This window comes from Monodon monoceros, unplaced genomic scaffold, assembly GCF_005190385.1.
Source record: "Monodon monoceros isolate NGI ecotype Baffin Bay Population unplaced genomic scaffold, NGI_Narwhal_1 Super_Scaffold_2, whole genome shotgun sequence".
Lineage (NCBI taxonomy): Eukaryota > Metazoa > Chordata > Mammalia > Artiodactyla > Monodontidae > Monodon > Monodon monoceros.
Genome location: NW_021703776.1, coordinates 61,156,225 through 61,176,081, shown reverse-complemented (window position 1 = coordinate 61,176,081; position 19,857 = coordinate 61,156,225). Strand labels below are relative to the sequence as shown.

Below are 19,857 nucleotides of genomic sequence, written 5' to 3'. Positions count from 1 at the left end.
GTTAGGCACTTTCTAGCTACCTGGGGAGAATTATAAGAGGACAAAAGAAGCTTCCTGATATTTCTAAATTTCCATTACACAGGTTGACCTCCTACCCTGTTTAGCTGTGATGCCAAGGCCTAAAAGAAAACTATTCCACCGCTATTAAGTGTTAATGTTGCAGCCCTGCAAAGTCAGAGATTTTCATCATTTCAGCATAGAAGAAGCATGGCTAAAATCAGCAAAAAACCTCCACCCAAATATAAAAGTGCTATGGAGGGCCAGAAAATGCAATCTTCTTTCAGTTTTTCCACATAGCTAAAAAAAAAAAATCCTTAGATTTTCCCATAATCAGCCCACTCAGACTTTTATTCTTCCCTAACCTCTAATTCTCCAAAAAATTGTTTTTTCTGTTCCAAAGACCTACTTATTCCAACAAGAATCACAAACAATACCTCCCCAATATTTCATCATTGTCACCACAAGACTCCATCAATAGCAGGTGCATAAACTTTGTATCTGTCAGCCAGCCTTCTGTCACCAAAACCTGAATGGGTCAGGGCTTGACACTATCACCCAAACATAAACCAACCATCCCCTCAAACATCCTCAACCCATTCCTGAATTTACCGTGCTACATCCTGCTACTCATGGAGATTTCCCCATCATCAGCCCACTCAGACCAAAAGGAAAATATACTGTTCTCGTCATTGCTTCTAGCTGCTTTATTCATTGTTGTAACTACTCATGTAAACATGAGTTCTAGTGCTTTAATAATTCTACTTTTGAAAGAAGTACAGTCTGGTAAAACCAGTTTATCCAAGAATTAAAACTGCTAGTTATGTTTACAAAACCATGAATTCTATCAGAATAGTGGTCAAAATTCAAGTAGTAATTCCAACTTTTTATGATATCACTTTGGAAAATAACTATTCCCTATTAATTTGAGTATTTTAAAAAGTTCCACTCTATCTATGAAAGAACCAAAAAGTTTGATATACATTGATTATACTATTTTGCCAAACATTATGCAAATCTAACAAACACAGTTTATATATTTATGTCCACAAAGCAAATAAGGAACAAGCAAAACTCTGGGACACACAATCTGTAACAAGCAAACTACTATATAGAAGATGTCCATAAACTACCTCATGTCAATGAGTCTAATTGCAGGTGAATAAGAAGGAAGAAGAATTCTTTGCTAAGTGCTAAATTTTTTAAAATTTCAGGGAAAGAGTTGGAATGGATAAATATTTCAAAACCGTTTGAATTGTCATGGTAGTACTTTAGCTACCATGACACTATCACCCTAACATAAACCAACCATCCTTAAAATGTTCTAAATGTTAAGTAGATCAATAAACTAGAATAATGACCACTAGAAATTAACATGGTATCTATAGAAGAATTCATTCTCATGAATTACCCAAATAAAAATGAAAAAATAATCAAATGATAAACAGATGTTCATTTTAATTTAAATGAAGGCATTTTCATTTAAAATACATCTGGGGCTTCCCTGGTGGCCCAGTGGTTGAGAGTTCGCCTGCCGATACAGGGGACGCGGGTTCGTGCCCGGGTCTGGGAAGATCCCACATGCCGCGGAGCGGCTGGGCCCGTGAGCCATGGCCGCTGAGCCTGCGCATCCCGGAGCCTGTGCTCCGCAAAGGGAGAGGCCCGCGTACCGCAAAAATAAATAAATAAATAAATAAATAAGTAAAAAAAATAAGTAAGTAAATAAATAAATAAATAAATAAAATAAAATAAAATAAAATACACCTGAAGGCCTCAAAGGTAGAAAAAATAGGAAACAAAGTGAAGGAATCAACATCTACATGCCTAGTTTGAGGATCTTCAACATAGATGGCTTTACATCTTGCCCATGTAAACCGACCTCTTTATCATAGCACTGTAGAGCACCTTTATAACAGAAGAGTCTACAAAGATTTAGTACATTCCCCTAAATAATCATGTTCAACCCAGCACACTGCTGAAAGGAGTTACTTTTTTCTTTTTTAAGAAATATATTGGTTTTTTTTTCAATATATTGGTTTTAAAAAAATAAATTAATTAATTTATCTTTTTATTTTTGGCTGCATTGGGTCTTCGTTGCTGCGTGTGGGCTTTTTCTAGTTGTGGCGAGAGAGGGTTACTCTTCGTTGCGGTGTGCGGGCTTCTCATTGCGGTGGCTTCTCTTGTTGTGGAGCACGGGCTCTAGGAGCACGGGGTTCAGCAGTTGTGGCATGTGGGCTCTAGGGCGCAGGCTCAGTAGATGTGGCACACAGGCTTAGTTGCTCTGTGGCATGAGGGATCTTCCTCGACCAGGGCTCAAACCCGTGTCCCCCGCACTGGCAGGCGGATTCTTAACCACTGCGCCAGCAGGGAAATCCCAGGAATTACTTTTTTAAGCAAAGGTTTTACTTCGGCTCACTTGAATCTAAATATTACAAAGTACAACCAAGTATGGGAATCTTCTCTATGAATAATCTCAGTGTGTGGAATGAACTGGTGATCAACATGACCTGCTGCATTTTGAGTACTTGGAAGAGCAGTCTAACAAAGCACCCTCAAACCACCTAAAACAATCTGAAGTCAGTTACAATTCAATGAGCCATATACTTTTAATCCTTTACACCTGGAAGTAAAACCTTAATGGTGGAGAAGGTAGCTGATTAATCCATCCTGAGGGAAACCTTACATAATTAGAAAGTCTGAAACACCTGATACACTACTGATTAACAAAGAATGGCAGTCTCTAGAACAGTCCTTCTGCCTAAGACTTGATGCATGTACTTTACAGAACATCAAATATATTTGGATTTTGAAAGGTTAAGAAAGCAGAGTTGGACACATGCACCACAATGTCCATTGCAGCACTATGTACAATAGCCAGGACATGGAAGCAACCTAAATGTCTATCAACAGAGGAATGCATAAAGAAGATGTGGCACATATATACAATGGAATATTACTCAGCCATAAAAAAGAACGAAATACTCCCACTTGCCGCAACATGGATGGACCTAGAAATTGTCATACTGAGTGAAGTAAGTCAAAGACAAATACCTTATGATATCACTTATATGTGGAATCTAAAAAAATGGTACAAATGAACTTATTTACAAAACAGAAATAGAGTCACAGATGTAGAAAACAAACTTAGTTACCGGGGGGAAAGCGTGTGGCAGTGAGTGGGGGGTGATGGTGGACAGATTGGGAGACTGGGATTGACATATACACAAATACTATATTAAAAAAAGAGGACCTACTGTATAGCACGGGGAACTGTACTCAGTACTCTGTAATGGCCTATATGAGAAAAGAATCTAAAAAAGAGTGGATATACGTAAATGTATAACTGATTCACTCTGTTGTACACCTGAAAACTAACACAACACTGTAAATCAACTATACTCCAATAAAAATTTAAAAAAAAAAGAGTTGTAGGTCATCCAAAATCATTTGCAGAAGTGAAGAACATCCTTTAAGAACTAATATGACATATACTGAAATTTTTAGTACACTTTGATATTTTATAAAAACTAAGACAAAAAAGGGAGAAAGTAGGGCAACCAAAAATGAGAAATACAGATGAACAAACTATTTACCCATCTTTTCCTGTACTAGTATACATCAATTGAACATCCTATTCCAGCTGGATGAACTTCCATGAATTTATAGAAATTATGTCTCCAGCAAAAGTTTGTTTTTCACTGCATTGACGTGTCAATTTTATCGATCAACTCAGTGAGAGCCTTTCATTCATTTGCTCTGTTGGCTGAGTGGAGTGGCTATGTTAGCAGCCCCCTGACACAACCTGGCTACCACCATAGAGGGTTTCAAAGTTTTTTCAGATTATCAACTCACCAACCTTAACTCTCTTTAGAGTCAAGAAATCAGTGTCATCTCTCCAGCTAACTTCCATTAGAGGAGTAACAGAAACCAGATTACTAGTAAGCCAAAATGTTTCTCTGAGAAATAGTAATAGTTCTACTAAAATTATAAGTGTTTGAGTCTTGCAAAAGCTACAGAATACACACTAGTTCTATCTAAAAATCACCTACATTTTGACTTTGACAAATTCTAACAAATTCTTATTTGATTTGCAAAACCAGGTTCTTAGCTCTTCATTTTCTGCTATGAGATGTAATTATAATTTTAAATATTTATGTATGTATGTATGTACGTATGTATTTATTTAGGCTGGGAATGGTCTGAGTTGCAGCACGCTGGATCTTCCTTGCGGCATGCACGTGGGATCTTGCTCTCCGACCAGGGATCGAACCTGGGCCCCCTGCATTGCGAGCGTGAAGTAAGTATAATTTTCAAAAGCTGCTTTCAGCCAGCAATAAGAAAATAACCCTGCGACTTCCCTGGTGGTCCAGTGGTTAAGACTCCACGCTCCCAATACAGGGGGCCCGGGTTCAATCCCTGGTCAGGGAACTAGATCCCACAAACGGCAACGAAGATCCCGTGCACCACAACTAAGACCAGGCACAGCCAAATCATCTTTCATTGAATTGTGGCAGAACCCTTTGCATTCTCTTCAATTCTATCAACAACCCAGGTGAGCAGACACTCAACAAGTGTATGTATTCAAAAATAATTGCCTTAGTCTCCCTGAAGCACCTTGTGGATTACAAAAATATATATAAAAGGCATGTATTTTTTCCACTCTACTAAAAGCCTACAACCTAAAGTGCTACTAAAAGAGATGCAGTTATGAAGACTAGGGACATCTGGGCTTTAATGTTAGTGCTGACAAAGAGGCTCTCCTTAACCAAACTTTAGTCAGGCTCCTCTGAACTCTCTTCTCAATAGGCCCTGACTTCTGGGCTTCTGGGTTCACCTCTGCATTGTCCAATTTTAGCAAGAATCCTGTTAGACCGGTTTAGCTAGAAACCCCTGTTACCCCTGAGGTACTAATTTTCTTTCCATCCACTGGCCCCCACTCTGCTTCCTGGCTATAAATTCTCACTTTTCCTTGTTATTTTCGGAGTCCAGCTCTATACTGAGGTCTCTTTTTCAATGTTGCAACTGCTTTTCTGAATAAAATCTACTTTTACCACTAGCTGTGTAAGTATGTTTCAGTCACTTAACCTTTCTGGGTTTCAGTTTACTCATCTGTAAATTTAAGGGAGGTAGAGTAGATGACCTCTAAGGATCCCTGCCAGGTCTAAAATTTCTCATGACGAAATCTGGTAGAGGAAAATGAGGTACAGGAAAAATTAAGCAATTTGGACTTGCTGGAGGTCATAGAGCCGTGAAGCCAGGACATCATCCAGGTCTTCGGACTCCCACCCAGCACAATGTCCATTTTACAAAACCAGTCACCAGGAATTCCCTGGTGGTCCAGTGCTTAGGGTTTTCACTGCCAGGGCCTGGGTGCAAACCCTGGTTGGGGAACTAAGATCCTGCAAGCCATGCAGCATGGTCAAAAAACAAAACAACAACAACAAAAAAATCAATCTCAATGCTGAAACCAAAAGGTAGACAAATCCAAAGAAAGGGCATACCCAGGGTGCTATTTCACCCCCGAGTTCTGCTTCATCTTACAATCTGTTGTTCAGTACTCTTTAATCCCTAAGCAGCATTGCATTTTTTTCCCATAAGATAAATCATTTTTCCTTTCTGGAAACATAAATTATACTACTTTTACCAATAAAACACATAGAACACATAATAATTAACCTTGACTTTAGATGACAGCAACGATTGAAAGATTTTATTCTATTTCCTACCAATATTTCCTTCTGTTTTGTCATTAAAAGTTCCGTTCAGTTTGGTTGTGAAGTGGGCCCCAGTTCTTACTTTACTGTAAAAGACTCCTAAATGCCACGGGGCTCAGCTGAAGGCAATTCTGACTCCAGCGTGACTTCAGTAAGATCGTTTTACTTCCTCCAAGTTTCAGTTACTTCGCCCATATCCAAGGTAAGTTATAAAAGACAACATCAAAGATGTGAAGTTTTAAAGTATTAAAAATCTAATGATGATGAACACTGTGTTTACATGCCATGGTACAATTATCTCAAATATCTATTTTCATACCTCTAAATATAGGGAAACAGTTTTTAAAATTTTTTAGAATTAATTTTTATTGGAGTATAATTGCTTTACAATGTTGTGTTAGTTTCTGCTGTGAGGGCCACATTTTAAAAACTTATATTCTACTGCTGCTGCTTTGAATTTTTTAAAATACCATACTGAATAATGCCACTTCCTCCTTGGTATCTTTCTATGCCATTTTCACCTGAGCGACAAGGAATATGATGTATTTTAAAGTTAAACCGGGAACTAGATCCCACACACGGCAACGAAAACACGTACAAACATAACTATTTTTTCACGCCATCAGTTTTCTGTTATCATCCTCTAACGAACTTAAATTTTGCCAATAAAGGTCTTCTAAAATGTTACATTTTCTGTGAAATGCAAGAAACAAAATGCTACATTACCTAGTGGGTAGCAATCAGTATTTTTAATACTTTAAGAATTTCAATTTACCGTTCACTAGCACATTATGACATCACTGCCTTCCAGCGTTTGCTCTCATTAAATAATCCTGTTTCTATCTTTGTTCCCTTGCCTTCCATACATAGACTGCAAATGTTCTATTGTTCTCGTTCACCATTTCAGTGAAGAAGCTTAAAAATGACTTTACATTTGCACGTTTCTTTGCTCGGTAAATACACTTCCTCTCACTGCAGTTGAGCTGCAGAGGTCGATCTCTCACCAAAAAGCAAGATCTGGACAAAACTAAACAGCAAAACCAAGGCCGAATGGGAAGGGTGGGGGGTGGAGTCAGTACACCAGCCTAACAGGGGTTCTAGGGCTTCCACAGATAAACAAAGGAAGTTGATTTCCCCACGGCGCCGCGTGTGCTTCACTCGTGTGGAGTCCCAGAGCTCATTACCTCTAAAACGCAGCCCAAGTGCTGAATTTTTCTAAAGGATCCCATTATAGGTGGACACCCAGAAAGTCAGCGGAGGCAGAGCTGGATGGGAAAGAGAGTGGGCCGACCTTCGATTCCTTCCTCCCACCCCACCAAAGAACCTAAATACCTACCAACCCCAGCATACCGACACATAGCTCCTCAGCTGCTCAAGATACAATTTTCAGGGGCAGGAGAAAAACGGGAGCGTGGGGAGTGGGCTTCAGGTGGGGTGAGTGCGAGGAGCTGGAGAGAGGAATCAAGTTCAGGGGCGAAGCCGAGGGCACTAGAGAGAGGTCTAAGCAGAGCGGAGCAGCTTGGGTGCCGGCGGCGCGCGAACGCCCGAAAGGCCGGGGGCGGGCACAGGCCCCTTCCTCACCTGGCAGCCCTTCTTGTGATGAAAGCCGACCACCGCGATGTGCAGTACGGGCCCACGGGGGGCGCTATCGCCGCCCCGCCCGTTCTTCTCCATGGGCGACCGCCGCAGGCCCGCAAGACGATGACTGCAACCGCCGAGGGCGGCAAGCCGAGCAACCCCGTGATCCCCAGGAGGACGGCGAGCAGTGGATTTCAGGTGTCAGCGAAGGCGCCGCATGAGAGCCTCGCAGGGAGCGAGGAGGAGGCCGAGGCTCCTGCAGCTCTGCACCGCCCCCCCCGGGCCGCAGCCGAGCTTCCCTCATCCGCTTCCGCTGCTTCCGGGCTGTCACCTGATGCGGCGGCAGCCGCCGGTAAGGCGGGACTGGGCAGGATTGGGAGGCACCTGATGAGGCGGGGCCTGGCGGGGCCTGGAGAGGGGGAGGGGCGCTGGGATGGGGCGGGGCCTAGTGGGGTCGCCTGGCACACCTGTCCCCCGCTCACACCCTCTAGGTGCGATCTCATCCCGCTTCCTCCTCCTCTGTCCTCGTTTCTTCCCCCTTAAAATCTCGGCCCCTTCCCATCTCTTCCCTCAGCTTTCCTTTTTTTTACTTCACTTTCGGAGTATCCAGTTCTTTCACTTCCTTTCCTTCACCTCTCTGGCCTACAGTCTCTCTGTTCTTTACTCTTAAATTTTGATAACACGGAGACATATTGGTGCGGCTGTATATCTGTGTATTCAACCTTTAAATTACCTGCTTACCCAGAGTTTCTCTTTTGCTTCGTTCTATGTTTTTTTCCTTATTTAAATATTATGTATAGGAGTTTGGAAGTGTTTTAAGGCCTGATGCAGAATATCCTTGAAAGTAAATTTACAGGGAGACCTGTAAAATGATCCTTCTAGTCCTGCTATTTTATTTATTTATTTATTATTTTAGTCCTGCTATTTAAAAAAAAAAATTCATTCTATCTTTCTGGTTTTAGTACTCTGGTCAGCACAGAGTACTAAAATACATGGGGTCTGTTGTCACCAGGATTTTTGATTTCCTTACTGTTTGTACTAATTCAATTTTAAAAAATTGTATCTCATTTTATGTCAATTTAAAGTGAATAATGGAAATACTAATAGATTTAACAGGTCTTATCCAGGGCAGTTTGAGGATAGGTACCTGCTTCAAATAGCATTCACAATTATTACAATAACGAGCTGTGAAGTTTGTTATTGCATGTTGCACATCCCTTAGTTTAGACAGCCTTAGCAGCTGATTCCACTTCTGGCCTTGAACGTTAAGGACATTCATTCTAATATAAGTATGGCTGAGAAAATCAGTATACTCTTCTTAGAATATTCTTTCTATGATTCAGTTGAACTGTTTTAATGCTAAGAAAAATACTGTAGAAAAATTTCAAGATGTTGCTACTATTTCTTTTCTGTATTATAAAAGTCTTGGCATTGGCTCAAAACTGTGTGAAACTATAATATTGCCTGTATACAGAATATGTTACTGTATTGTTCCATCTGCCTTGACATTTTCCACAATTGGCCTAACTAAAATTGAAGTGAAATTGAACATCTTTTCAAAAGGATGTAAGGGCAGGACATCTTAGGACTATGTATCTACAGTGAATGCCAATTGTTTATTCATTGTGCAGGAGACCCAGTAATAACTTTATAAAAATCCATGTCATTTTGCATCCTAGGGCCTCCAACTAAGATTAAATCATTTATTCATAACCATTATGTTGCTTAAATGTTTAAAAATTATGTCATTTAAAATAATGCTATAAACAAAGAAGATATGTTACAGGGAAAATTGGAAAAGAAAGTAAACAAGTGGATTTCCAGAATTTTTTCCATCCCTAAATATACAGACTGGTCCATTTAACAATTTAGAATAACAACTTTTACGGTAGTTTTTTTTTTAATATTTTTAAATTTATTTTTGGCTGCGTTGGGTCTTCATTGCTGCACGCGGGCTTTCTCTAGTTGTGGCGAGTGGGGGCCACTCTTCTTTGCAGTGCGTGGGCTTCTCATTGTGCTGGCTTCTCTTGTTGTGGAGCCCAGGCTCTAGGAGCACAGGCTTCAGTAGTGTGGCACACGTGCTCTAGAGCACAGGCTCAGTAGTTGTGGCACATTGGCTTAGTTGCTCCGCGGCATGTGGGATCTTCCTGGACCAGGGATTGAACCCATGTCACCTGCATTGGCGGACAGATTCTTAACCACTGCTCCACCAGGGAAGTCCTACATTAGTTTTTAATGAGTTGTATTAATATAAAATAAATTCATTAACAACATATTGTCTACAAGGACAAATATCTATTGAGGAGAAAATAGAAATTTCTCCTTTATTTTAAAAAGTATTGTAAGGAACAAGATTGGAAATAACAATTTGAGATAATGGAATACTTCCTGAACATTATTTTGTTTTGTTTTTATTTTTTTAAACTTTTTTTTAATATTGGAGTATAGCCAATGAACAATGTTGTGATAGTTTCGGGTGCACAGCCAAGTGACTCAGCCATACATATACATGTATCCTTTCTCTCCCAGACTCCTCTCCCATCCAGGCTGCCACATAACATTGAGCAGAGTTCCCTGTGCTATACAGTAGGTCCTTGTTGGTTATCCTTTTTAAATATAGTTGTGTGTACATGTCAATCAACTCCCTAACTATCCCTTCCCTCCCCCCCACCCCCCTGCAACCATAAGTTCATTCTCTAATCTCTAAGTCTGTGAGTCCGTTTCTGTTCTGAACATTATTTTGAAAGGAAACTTTTGCTTGTATTTTTATGATGACATTTATCTCCAGGGAAAAAATTAGAAATGCTTTTCTGAATATACATTACATTGAGGAGCTTCTTTTAATTATATATATTTTATGGTGAATTATAAATTCTATTTTATATCTGCTCTGTAAGTAAGAGCTAATGGGAGAAAAACCCTGGAGACATAGAGCTGTGGCATGTTTTCAAATTCATTAAAAATAAACTCTTCATCTGGAATTGCGTATTGTTTCTTTTTCTGTCTTGCCTCAGGAAAGTACTCAGTAAAATAAAACCACTCCCTTCTGCAATCCCCATTAACTCTACTCTCTAAACAAATTGTATCAACTATTTCAGAGTATAAAGAGACTTTCTTTATTCTTCATCAATAATATTGAATATTGCTTATGTTAATTTGGTTTCTGTAATGGAATACAAAGTATTGACTTTCTTAAAGCATATTTTTCTGAATTCTAAACTCTATCAAGTAACCAATGCCTTGAATTTGGTCCCTACTCATATTATACTATGGTGAAAATAAAACAAGAATACAGATAGGAAAACAAACAAACAGGAAAAGAAAAGGGCTTCACAACAAATTTGGCATTACTTTGTCTTTAGAATCATGTGAAGATTAAGGAGGTTTTTGATGGATATAAATGAAATAGAATGAGAAACAACTTAAAGAACTTAGGCCATACCTGGCCACAATGCTTGCCCTTGAACAGGTCTCAGTAATAATGATCTTAATGGAACAAAAGAACAAAAAAATGTTATCAGATAAGAGAAGTAACAATAGCAAAGATAATACATCTGTCATAAAGACTCCCAGTTCTGTTTCAATGATAAAGATTAGCCTGAAGCACTTTCTTGAGCTGTTTTGCTCAACTGTAACCTGAGGTTTGATGTTGACCTTTTGTGACCCTCCTGCCTTCAACCAACAAAAACTTTGACTGTCGACCTTTGCCCCAATTCTGTGCTGAATTTTCTGCTCAAGCCCCCTCATGAATATGCATGTACCTTAGCTTAAAACTTCCCCAATTTTCCTGTTTGGAGAGATACTGTTTTGGGAAAGATCCCTGGTGCTATCCCTACTTGCTGCAAGTAAGAATCCTGCCTTCTCTGGATCTTTGGCTTGGTTGTGTCTTTCAGCTAGACACCCACCAAGAGGCAAACCCAGTTTTCCGGTAACAAAATTGCTGCCTTAAAATGGCTTACGTCTTTAAAAGTAAGATAAATGTGAAACTAGCTACCTAGCAATGCTAGCTTTTGTAACGCCTACTCTAAACCAACCACCATATTAAATATTAGGAAACAAAGATAAATAGTAATAGCTCATATTTAATGAGTCCTCTGCTAGCTGCTTTTCATGTATTATCTCATTTAATCTTCACAACAATCCTGTAAGTAGACACTATTATTCTGTTCTTTCCAATGGGTAACATGGGACTTGCAAAGTTTGAATAGGTCAAATAACTAGAAGGAATTGTGGTGGAGATGTTTGAATCAAAGTAATTTAACTTCAAAACTAATGGATTTAATCATGCTTCTTCCCAAAATTCTTGACTTTGAGGAACCTTTTTTTGCAGGAATGGGGTGGGGTGGGATGTGTTACCCCCTGGGTAGATAATTATAAGAAAATGTTACCGAACACAAGTTTGTGTGACCAATGCACAGTGAGGCCAAACAGACCGGGGTGAGGACTACAGGGTGTGTGACTTTCTGCTGATTGATTGGTAGTGAGGTAACAGGGTGGTGCTCTAGGAATCTTTTATTTTTTTTCTTTTTGCAGTACGCAGGCCTCTCACTGCTGTGGACTCTTCCGTTGTGGAGCACAGGCTCCGGACGCTCAGGCTCAGCCGCTCCGCGGCATGTGGGATCCTCCCGGACCGGGGCACAAACCCGTGTCCCCTGCATCGGCAGGCAGACTCTCAACCACTGCGCCACCAGGGAAGTCGTAGGAATCTTATGCTCAACCTGAAGCTACTATCCTCCACCTGGGTGGGGGCCATAGTTCCTACAGAATTCAAAGATATTGTTATGTATGTTCCTTGACCAAGAACCAGGACCCTGCCCCAAGGCTGCACCATTGTTTCTTGATTTCTCCTCCCTTATTTCTGCATCCCCTCCCTTCCCTAATTAGAAACTGTTTGAATCTGCCCTTTGGAACTCAGGGAAGGTCAAGGAGGCTGAATGAAGCCTATTTCCTACAAACAAGAAATGGGGGACACAGATAGTCTTTTGTGCCCAGGAGGGCCCACAGGGGAGAGCATTGAGAGCTATTAACATTGAGCATTGAGAGCATTCTGAGAGCTATTAACATTGTTGCAGGATAATGAGAGAGCCCAAGTCTGCAAGTCAGAGAAGCTTCACAGAGGTCACATTTGAACAGCGTCTTGAAGAAGGATGAATGGGATTTATTAGAACTTGGGGACAGAGCATCCTAAATGCAATAAAGTAAAATCACTAAGTACTGAGGTTATTAAAGGATAGCATTTAGAAAAGGGAGAGTTTTATGACAAACTCAGGGGAAGTATGTAAGATTTAAGTTAAAGTGCAGCGAGACATGTTTGGAGGAGGGCACATGCCAATTTGGAGGAGGGCACACAATATTCCCTCTACTTGGAATGCTGCTCTTGTCCCCTTTCTGCCTATCCAATTATTCATCCTCCAAGACTAGATTCCTGTCAATTCCTTTGTGAAGCTTCCCAAGCTATCTGTGTGGCCAATGGGCAAATTTAACTCTCTGAGTATGAGGAACTTTATCCAAATACCAGATCAAAGTGAAACCGCAGTCCTCCTCAGATGCAACTTGAACCCAGCCATACTTCAGATTGGGACTTGAACCCACAATACCAGACTTAGGAGGGGACTCAAACACATTGTCTTTTCATTGAAACAGCTTACATGGTGTCAGGACTTACTGAAGGTCATGTTCTTTGGTCTCAGCACAGAAATAATTCAGTGTGAAGCAAAGTGATAGGCAAAGAGTGGGTTTATTAGCATAGGATGCTTGTGAGGGATACAAGTAGTCAGGCAGGGGAGCACAGCTCTGAGAACAAAGAGGGCTATATTTTTATAATCAAGGAAAAAGTGGGGAGGGGAGAAGACCAGCTCCTTCCTCATTTTTGGGTAGAGGTCAAAGCTTACATCATTAGTTCCTCCTTTGACCCTATATGGTCTAACCCAGACTGTAATGGCGCTATTTAAATCATATGTATATTAGCGAAAGGGTGGTGACATATACTAAAATATGGTAATTTATCTCAGGTTTCAGTACAATGTCCCCTTTGACCTAGTTTCTTTCCCCTTTCACCTTTATTCCTGTTTTGGCTTCATGTAGAAATGCTACTCTTCAAGAACCATTAACTCCCTGACTTCATGTAACTGGATGTAGACCCCATATCTACTGTCTTGTGTTTTAACTATCAGGATTTGTGGTTTGAATGCACCTGGTATTCCTTCAAGGTAGAGTAAATTTTCTGCTATGTTACTGGATTCTTTTATTTTCTTTTAAACTGTATTGTTTTCTTGAATGGTCATTATTTTACAACAGTCTCCCAAACTCCCTTAAAATTCTTTCTCTCTTTAATCCCCTAGTGGGATTTATAAACTAACGATTTAATTATCCTACTCTATCTCTATTAAAAAAGTAAATATTAGGAGTAAATGTATTTGTAAGTTTCCTGACACATATGAGGTACTCAGTATTTCTGAAATGCAAAAAAGCCAGGATTGGCTTAGTATTTAGAAGGAGGCTGAATCCTAGGGGACTTTGAACTCAAGGGCCCACCTGTAAGGGCTTCTGAACCTCCCCACTGATGTTTGCCTTAAATCATACCTACTTCTCTAGGATCCCTGAAGCTAAAAGAGGACTTTTTGCTTTATGTATTAAATTTCATATGCCTTCCACATAATGTTTGTTAATTGTCTTTCTCCCCTATTTATCCTCTGGCTCCTATAAGGACAGAAGACATTGTAGTTCTGTTCTTTACACTGTTTTATACTCAGCAAAATGCTAGACAGTGTGCAACTAAAGTATTTGTTCAATGAATGAATGATGGGTGCTTTACAATCATCTGTTGTATGAATGAAGGATGTTCTTTCTGGCCTCTCCTGCTTAGGCTCTTTAGTTTTAAGTTCCTCAGATACAAACATAAAATATACTAAGGCAGAAAATTTGTTTGCTTTCTCTTTTCAAAAAAGAAGTGTAAAAGCATCAAGGTTTCCTAAATGTGATGTCATTAACATAGAGTGACATCTGGTGGTTGCCTGTTGGACAATGTGTTTGTGGAAGAAATAGTGAAAAAAGTCTATAGTAGACTCCTAGATATAACAGGATTTAAGAACGATAGTAGAAAATAGGGAACATATTTAAAATCTCCCCCTCGCCCAGAAAAGTTTTTTAAAAATGTTAGTTGTGGGTTTTATTTATTTATTTTTGGCCACACCATGCGGCAGGCGGGATCTTATTTCCCTGACCAGGGATCGAACCCATACCCCCGCCATGGAAGCACAGAGTCGTAACGGCTGGACCACCAGGAAAGTCCCTTAGCTGTGGGTTTTCAATACACCGAACTTTTAAAAGAATTGGTAGATTCCTTAAAAGAAACAAAAATAACAACAACAAAAAAAATTTACGAAAATTACAACACAATGAATCGGTGGCGGGAAAATCAAATTTATTTATACTGGTCTGAAGAAAGATCCTGGGTTGAAATGAGATACAACTTGGGGAAGATAAGACGACTCAAAGGTTTCCGTTTGGCAAAGTCTTCCGGGTTAGAGGACTAATTTATTTACAAGGCGGGATAGCTTTAAAGTCTCTTGGAAATTTGGAGAGAAAAGTGAGTGTCGAGACCGCAGAACGTTCAGTGAACGGAAATATTTCCCAGGATCTCATTGCCGGGGAAGGAGTGACTGGGAGCGATCCCCGTGGACCGGCCCGATCGCACTCTCGGCCTCAGATTGGTCGAGTCTGAACGGGCTGCCGGAAAAAGCGGAAGCGCGCTCTTTCAAACTCGCCTTCCCAACTTCGAGAGACGCAGACCACTTCCGGCGTAGCCATGGCGGCTAACGCTACCACCAACCCGTCTCAGCTTCTCCCTCTAGGTAACCGTTGTCGTGTTGGGGTGCCGGGGCGGGGAGCTGAAGGTTAGGGTCGGGGCCCGAGGGGCAGCGCAGCCCGTGGCTGAGTGTTAGAAAAACGTATATGACCAATTGCTTTCTTTCTCCCCGGCTCTCCTCTAGGCGCCAAGTTTCTGCGGCCTCAGGCCGCCCACGTCTCTTCGGCGTGGTGGGGTTTTCTCGAGGCAGGGACTTTTGACTCCCCAAACCAAACCGTCACCGGAAGAGGTTCACGCTTAGTGAATAAGTCGTTGGCCTTCTTTGTTGTGAGCTTGGCTTTACAGTAGTGGATAGCAGTCCCGTTCCTCAACCTGGCGTTTAAAATCCCCAGATTAGACCCTGTTTGCCTATCTGGCCGGTTGTTGAGAGAGGCACCAGGATCTGGACTGCGCCTTAAAAGAGGACTCTGGAAACTAGCTTTTCTTGCCGCTCATTCTTTCAACAGTTATTGCGCCTCTGTGCACTGGACACTGTGATTGGGCACTGTTCAACAAACTAAAATCATGGCCGTTGCCTTCAGATAGCATACAAACCAGTGTAGGAAACAGGATACCGGGCAAATAAACATCGTACCGAATAACGTTAAGCCTGCTGAAGAGATGTTCAAGCTGCTGTCAGACTACAGAGGATAGACTTTTGGGGGGTGGGGGAGACGTAGTGACGAGAAGGGATCTCTGGTGAAGACAGGCCTCTCTCTTTTTTAAGTAATGTTCTATATCTTTCTAAAATTTTTAAAGTTAATTAATTTATGGCTGTGTTGGGTCTTCGTTTCTGTGCGAGGGCTTTCTCTAGTTGTGGCAAGCGGGGCCACTGTTCATCGCGGTGCGCGGGCCTCTCACTATCGCGGCCTCTCCTATTGCGGAGCACAGGCTCCAGACGCGCAGGCTCAGTTGTGGTTCACGGGCCTAGTTGCTCCGCGGCATGTGGGGTCTTCCCAGACCAGGGCTCGAACCCGTGTCCCCTGCATTAGCGGGCAGATTCTCAATCACTGCGCCACCAGGGAAGCGCAGCCCTCTCTCTTAATATTTTGTATCTGAAGGGTGATTGAGCTAGTGGATGTGGCCGTGATTGTAAAGTGTCATGGAACAAACTCTTTTTGAATGATCAGTGTATCCAGGCAGTGTCCATTGGGGATACACTGATGAGTAAAAACAACCACCATCTCTGCTCTCATGGACCTTAGAGTCTGGGGGGTGTGGGTGGGGTTCATATGTCAATAAGATAACCTAAAATAATATTAAGCCACAGCCATGATAAATTGTTACAAAGGAGGGGTAAGTGGAGAACAGGGAAAACTTTCCTGTTAATAGAATGATTAAGAGAGACATGTAGTGTAAGATCTAAAGTTTTCGAGTGAATACTTTTCCTGGTTTATATTTCACCATATGCAAGTAATAAGTGCCAATAGGCACTCACATATTTGTTGAAGTAACGAATGGGCATAATAATCTTTTCTCTCCTCCCCCCCCCCTTTTTTTTGTTAAAAAAAAATCCGTAGAGCTTGTGGACAAGTGTATAGGATCAAGGATTCACATTGTGATGAAGAGTGATAAGGAGATTGTTGGCACACTTCTGGGATTTGATGACTTTGTCAGTATCCTTTTAAAAGTTGGTAGTATGGTTTTTTCTTCGGTATTTTAAAAAAAGAACTTTAGACAATCAGTACTTACGGATTTTTATAATAAAAATTAATTTATTCTCATGGAAATTGTGATAGTGTTTTAAGAGGTGCGTGTACTGAAAGAAGATGAAATTACTAATCACAAACATTTTGAATTTGAGCCATTGTGTTCAATGTTATAATTAAAACTGAACAAAGGCAGAAGCCAGAGTAAATTTAACTTGGTATATTTATTTTCTTAACACCAAATTTCAGATATGGTACTGGAAGATGTCACTGAGTTGTGAGTAATGTTGAAAATTAAGGAATTGGGCAGGGGAATCTCTTTTTAATTTAAGGCAGTTTTAGTACTGTTGAGTCAGTAAAATGATCTGTTGAGTCAGAGAACACTGCCTATTCGAACTACTCTAAAGATAGAAGTTTTACCTACTGATGTTAGTAAAATTGGATTAGAGGATTATTACCTTTATGTAATTGTCACTAAATTGCTAGGAAATTAGTAGAGACAAAGCTTTAAGGTAAAAGGTACTAAAAACAGCCAGGGATCTTAGGGCTTAGGTCAAATAAAGGAACTGATAATAAGAGCATTTAATGCTTTAAATTAATTATTCTACAACTTATATATAATAGAAAATGTAAATGATGCCTCAGTTATATTAATTATAAAGATCATGACCAGTAGCTCTGCTTTCAGATTTGAATTAATTACAGATTGGTATAATGGATAAGAATCAGTAGTAAATAATAGTAAAAAGAGTGAGGATAGTAAACATTTTAGTTCATATTTGATCTCCTTGGCAAGTTTCAGCTTTTTAGATGAAGATCAGCTCAGTGGATGTGGATCTTAGGCCAGTCAGTCCACTCTGTTGCCTTTGGGGAAGAATTTACAGCACCCAGGGGTGATGTACATCACCCACTTTGTCTCTGAAAAGTGTTGGTACCTGACCTTATGTTCATTTATATAGAATAATTAACCTTTAATCTATTTGTTTAGTGAAATCACACCAGAAGGAAGAAGAATTACTAAATTAGATCAAATTTTGCTAAATGGAAATAACATAACAATGGTAAGACACAGTAAAGCTATTTTTATTTAGATGTTAAGCCATTTTTGTGGGGCAGGGATTACAGAACTAACTTGCTTGACTAAATGCTCATGGGTCCAGTGGTGCTTAACATGGGAAATGGGTGCTCTGGTGGTCAGGGCTCTATGGCCAAACTGTTGAAGATGACATTAGGCCTAAGATTAGTTTGCTTGTGCTTTTTTTTTTTTTTTTGCGGTACGCGGGCCTCTCACTGTTGTGGCCTCTCCCGTTGCGGAGCACAGGCTCAGCGGCCATGGCTCACGGGCTCAGCCGCTCCGCGGCTTGTGGGATCTTCCCAGACCGGGGCACGAACCCATGTCCCCTGCATCGGCAGGCGGACTCTCAACCACTGCGCCACCAGGGAAGCCCTGCTTTTGCTTTTTAATCATTTGTTTTGCTAGGAATCATTGTTGAGACACTAAGTATTAATTGATGTTGGAATTGTAAACAGCAGTGACGTGGAGAAAATGGAAATATGGGGGAGGGGCAAAGAGGCGTGACTCCGATCAATGAGGAGCTCTCAGTAGGGGTTTTTAGATTATGTAGTACTAAACTAAATATTAAACTTTTTCCTCCTTTGCAGCTGGTTCCTGGAGGAGAAGGACCTGAAGTATGAATGGATTTCCTTGACTTATGCTAGATTCTGTTTTGTCTTATAATGACAACAAAATAGAATTTTTATTTTAACCTTTTAATGTTTGTATTTTCTGAAGCCAAGTTTTCCGTTAAAGGGAAATGCTTTGAAGATGCATTGTAAATGCCTGTTTTTGTAAGTTAATCATGATTATGTTGGAAAAAGAAGAACAGTTTGTTCTTTGAAAACAAAAATAAAGGTGTTTTTGTTAACTGTCATTTTATTTATTATACTGCAATAGCCAGTGGTTGTAGTTACTTTGTCACTTGCTTTCCTGTCATTTTATGATTATTTGCTTCCTCATTTAGGTGACCGTTTGATTCTCAAACAAAAATTGTTCCAAACAAAATGATGAGCTTTGATTTTGAACAGGTGCATTAAAAAAACCTGAAATGATTGCTTACAAAATTCAGTTCAAACTCTGGTGCTTTGAAATGAGGATTTTTCTACTGAACTCAAGTTCCATTAACTCCTATTAAAAACAAAGAAGCAAAATACACAGGTAATATATGCACATTGTAGAAGTGCAGATAAATTAAAAAGGAAAATATTAATCACTTTGCTGTATATTTTCTTAGACTTTCTTAATATACTCTCAGTACACACTTTATTTTTACAAAAACTTACTCTTTCTGAATGTACTGTTTTGTAGCCTCCAGACAAGACTTTTTTTTAAATTTAAATGGGGAGAATCTTTCCATGTCAAATATTTTGGCAGCATTAATCTGTGCATAGTATTTTATTAAATGGGTTTACCATAACTTATTTAGCCTATTCTTTATTACTGGCCACAGTAGTCTAACTAAATCTTTATACATTTTTATTTTTCTTAGAATAAATTCATAAATATGTAAGGTCAAAGGATAGATATTGTCGTGTTGCCAACAAAAAGTTTGTGCCAACCTACATATAGTTGTAGTTTTTCATAGTACCCTTCACACACTTACCAACATTGGCTATGTTCTATTTTCTCCTCTCTTTGCCATTGTGATAGGCAAAACCTGGTATGTTTAAATTTTTAAAAATTAATTTTGAACTGATTTGTATTTTGTGAATTACTTATATGAGGGTTTTGCCATTGAGATGCTGTTCTTTTTCTTACTAATCTGTAAGAATTCTTAATACGTTACTCTTAATCGTGCATTTTGCAATAACTTCCCCAGTTTGTAGTTTGCCTGTTGGTACTTTTGTTTGTTTTTATTTTTGGCTGTGTTGGGTCTTCATTGCTGCACACGGGCTTTCTCTAGTTGTGGCAAGCGGGGGCTACTCTTGGTTGTGGTGCGCAGGCTTCTCATTGCAGTGGCTTGTTGTGGAGCACGGGCTCTAGGCACGCGGGCTTCAGTAGTTGTCGTGCGGGCTC

The 19,857-nt window shown here is 40.2% G+C and overlaps 3 protein-coding genes across 12 annotated transcripts in view; 2 read left to right on the top strand and 1 right to left on the bottom strand.

Annotated features, from left to right (window-relative positions):
- The window catches only part of AVL9 (AVL9 cell migration associated), a 75,997-nt gene extending 68,517 nt beyond the window's left edge, over positions 1-7,480 (bottom strand). For all 4 annotated transcript variants that reach the window (XM_029233381.1, XM_029233380.1, XM_029233382.1 and 1 more), the window contains exon 1: positions 7,293-7,480. In XM_029233381.1, the coding sequence (XP_029089214.1) occupies positions 7,293-7,385 (93 nt within the window). In that variant the 5' untranslated portion in view covers positions 7,386-7,480. The remainder of the gene's footprint in view (positions 1-7,292) is intronic.
- Positions 7,481-14,927: 7,447 nt separating this feature from the next.
- On the top strand, positions 14,928-18,929 carry LSM5 (LSM5 homolog, U6 small nuclear RNA and mRNA degradation associated). Its single transcript, XM_029234340.1, has 5 exons — positions 14,928-15,142; positions 16,656-16,751; positions 17,034-17,061; positions 17,773-17,845; positions 18,447-18,929. The coding sequence occupies exons 1-5, from the start codon at positions 15,097-15,099 to the stop codon at positions 18,477-18,479; spliced, it is 276 nt and encodes a 91-aa protein (XP_029090173.1). The 5' UTR covers positions 14,928-15,096; the 3' UTR covers positions 18,480-18,929.
- Positions 18,924-19,857, top strand: part of PDE1C (phosphodiesterase 1C) — a 610,522-nt gene continuing 609,588 nt past the window's right edge. For all 7 annotated transcript variants that reach the window (XM_029234327.1, XM_029234329.1, XM_029234331.1 and 4 more), the window contains exon 1: positions 18,924-18,999. The gene's annotated coding sequence lies outside the window, so the exon portion shown is untranslated. The remainder of the gene's footprint in view (positions 19,000-19,857) is intronic.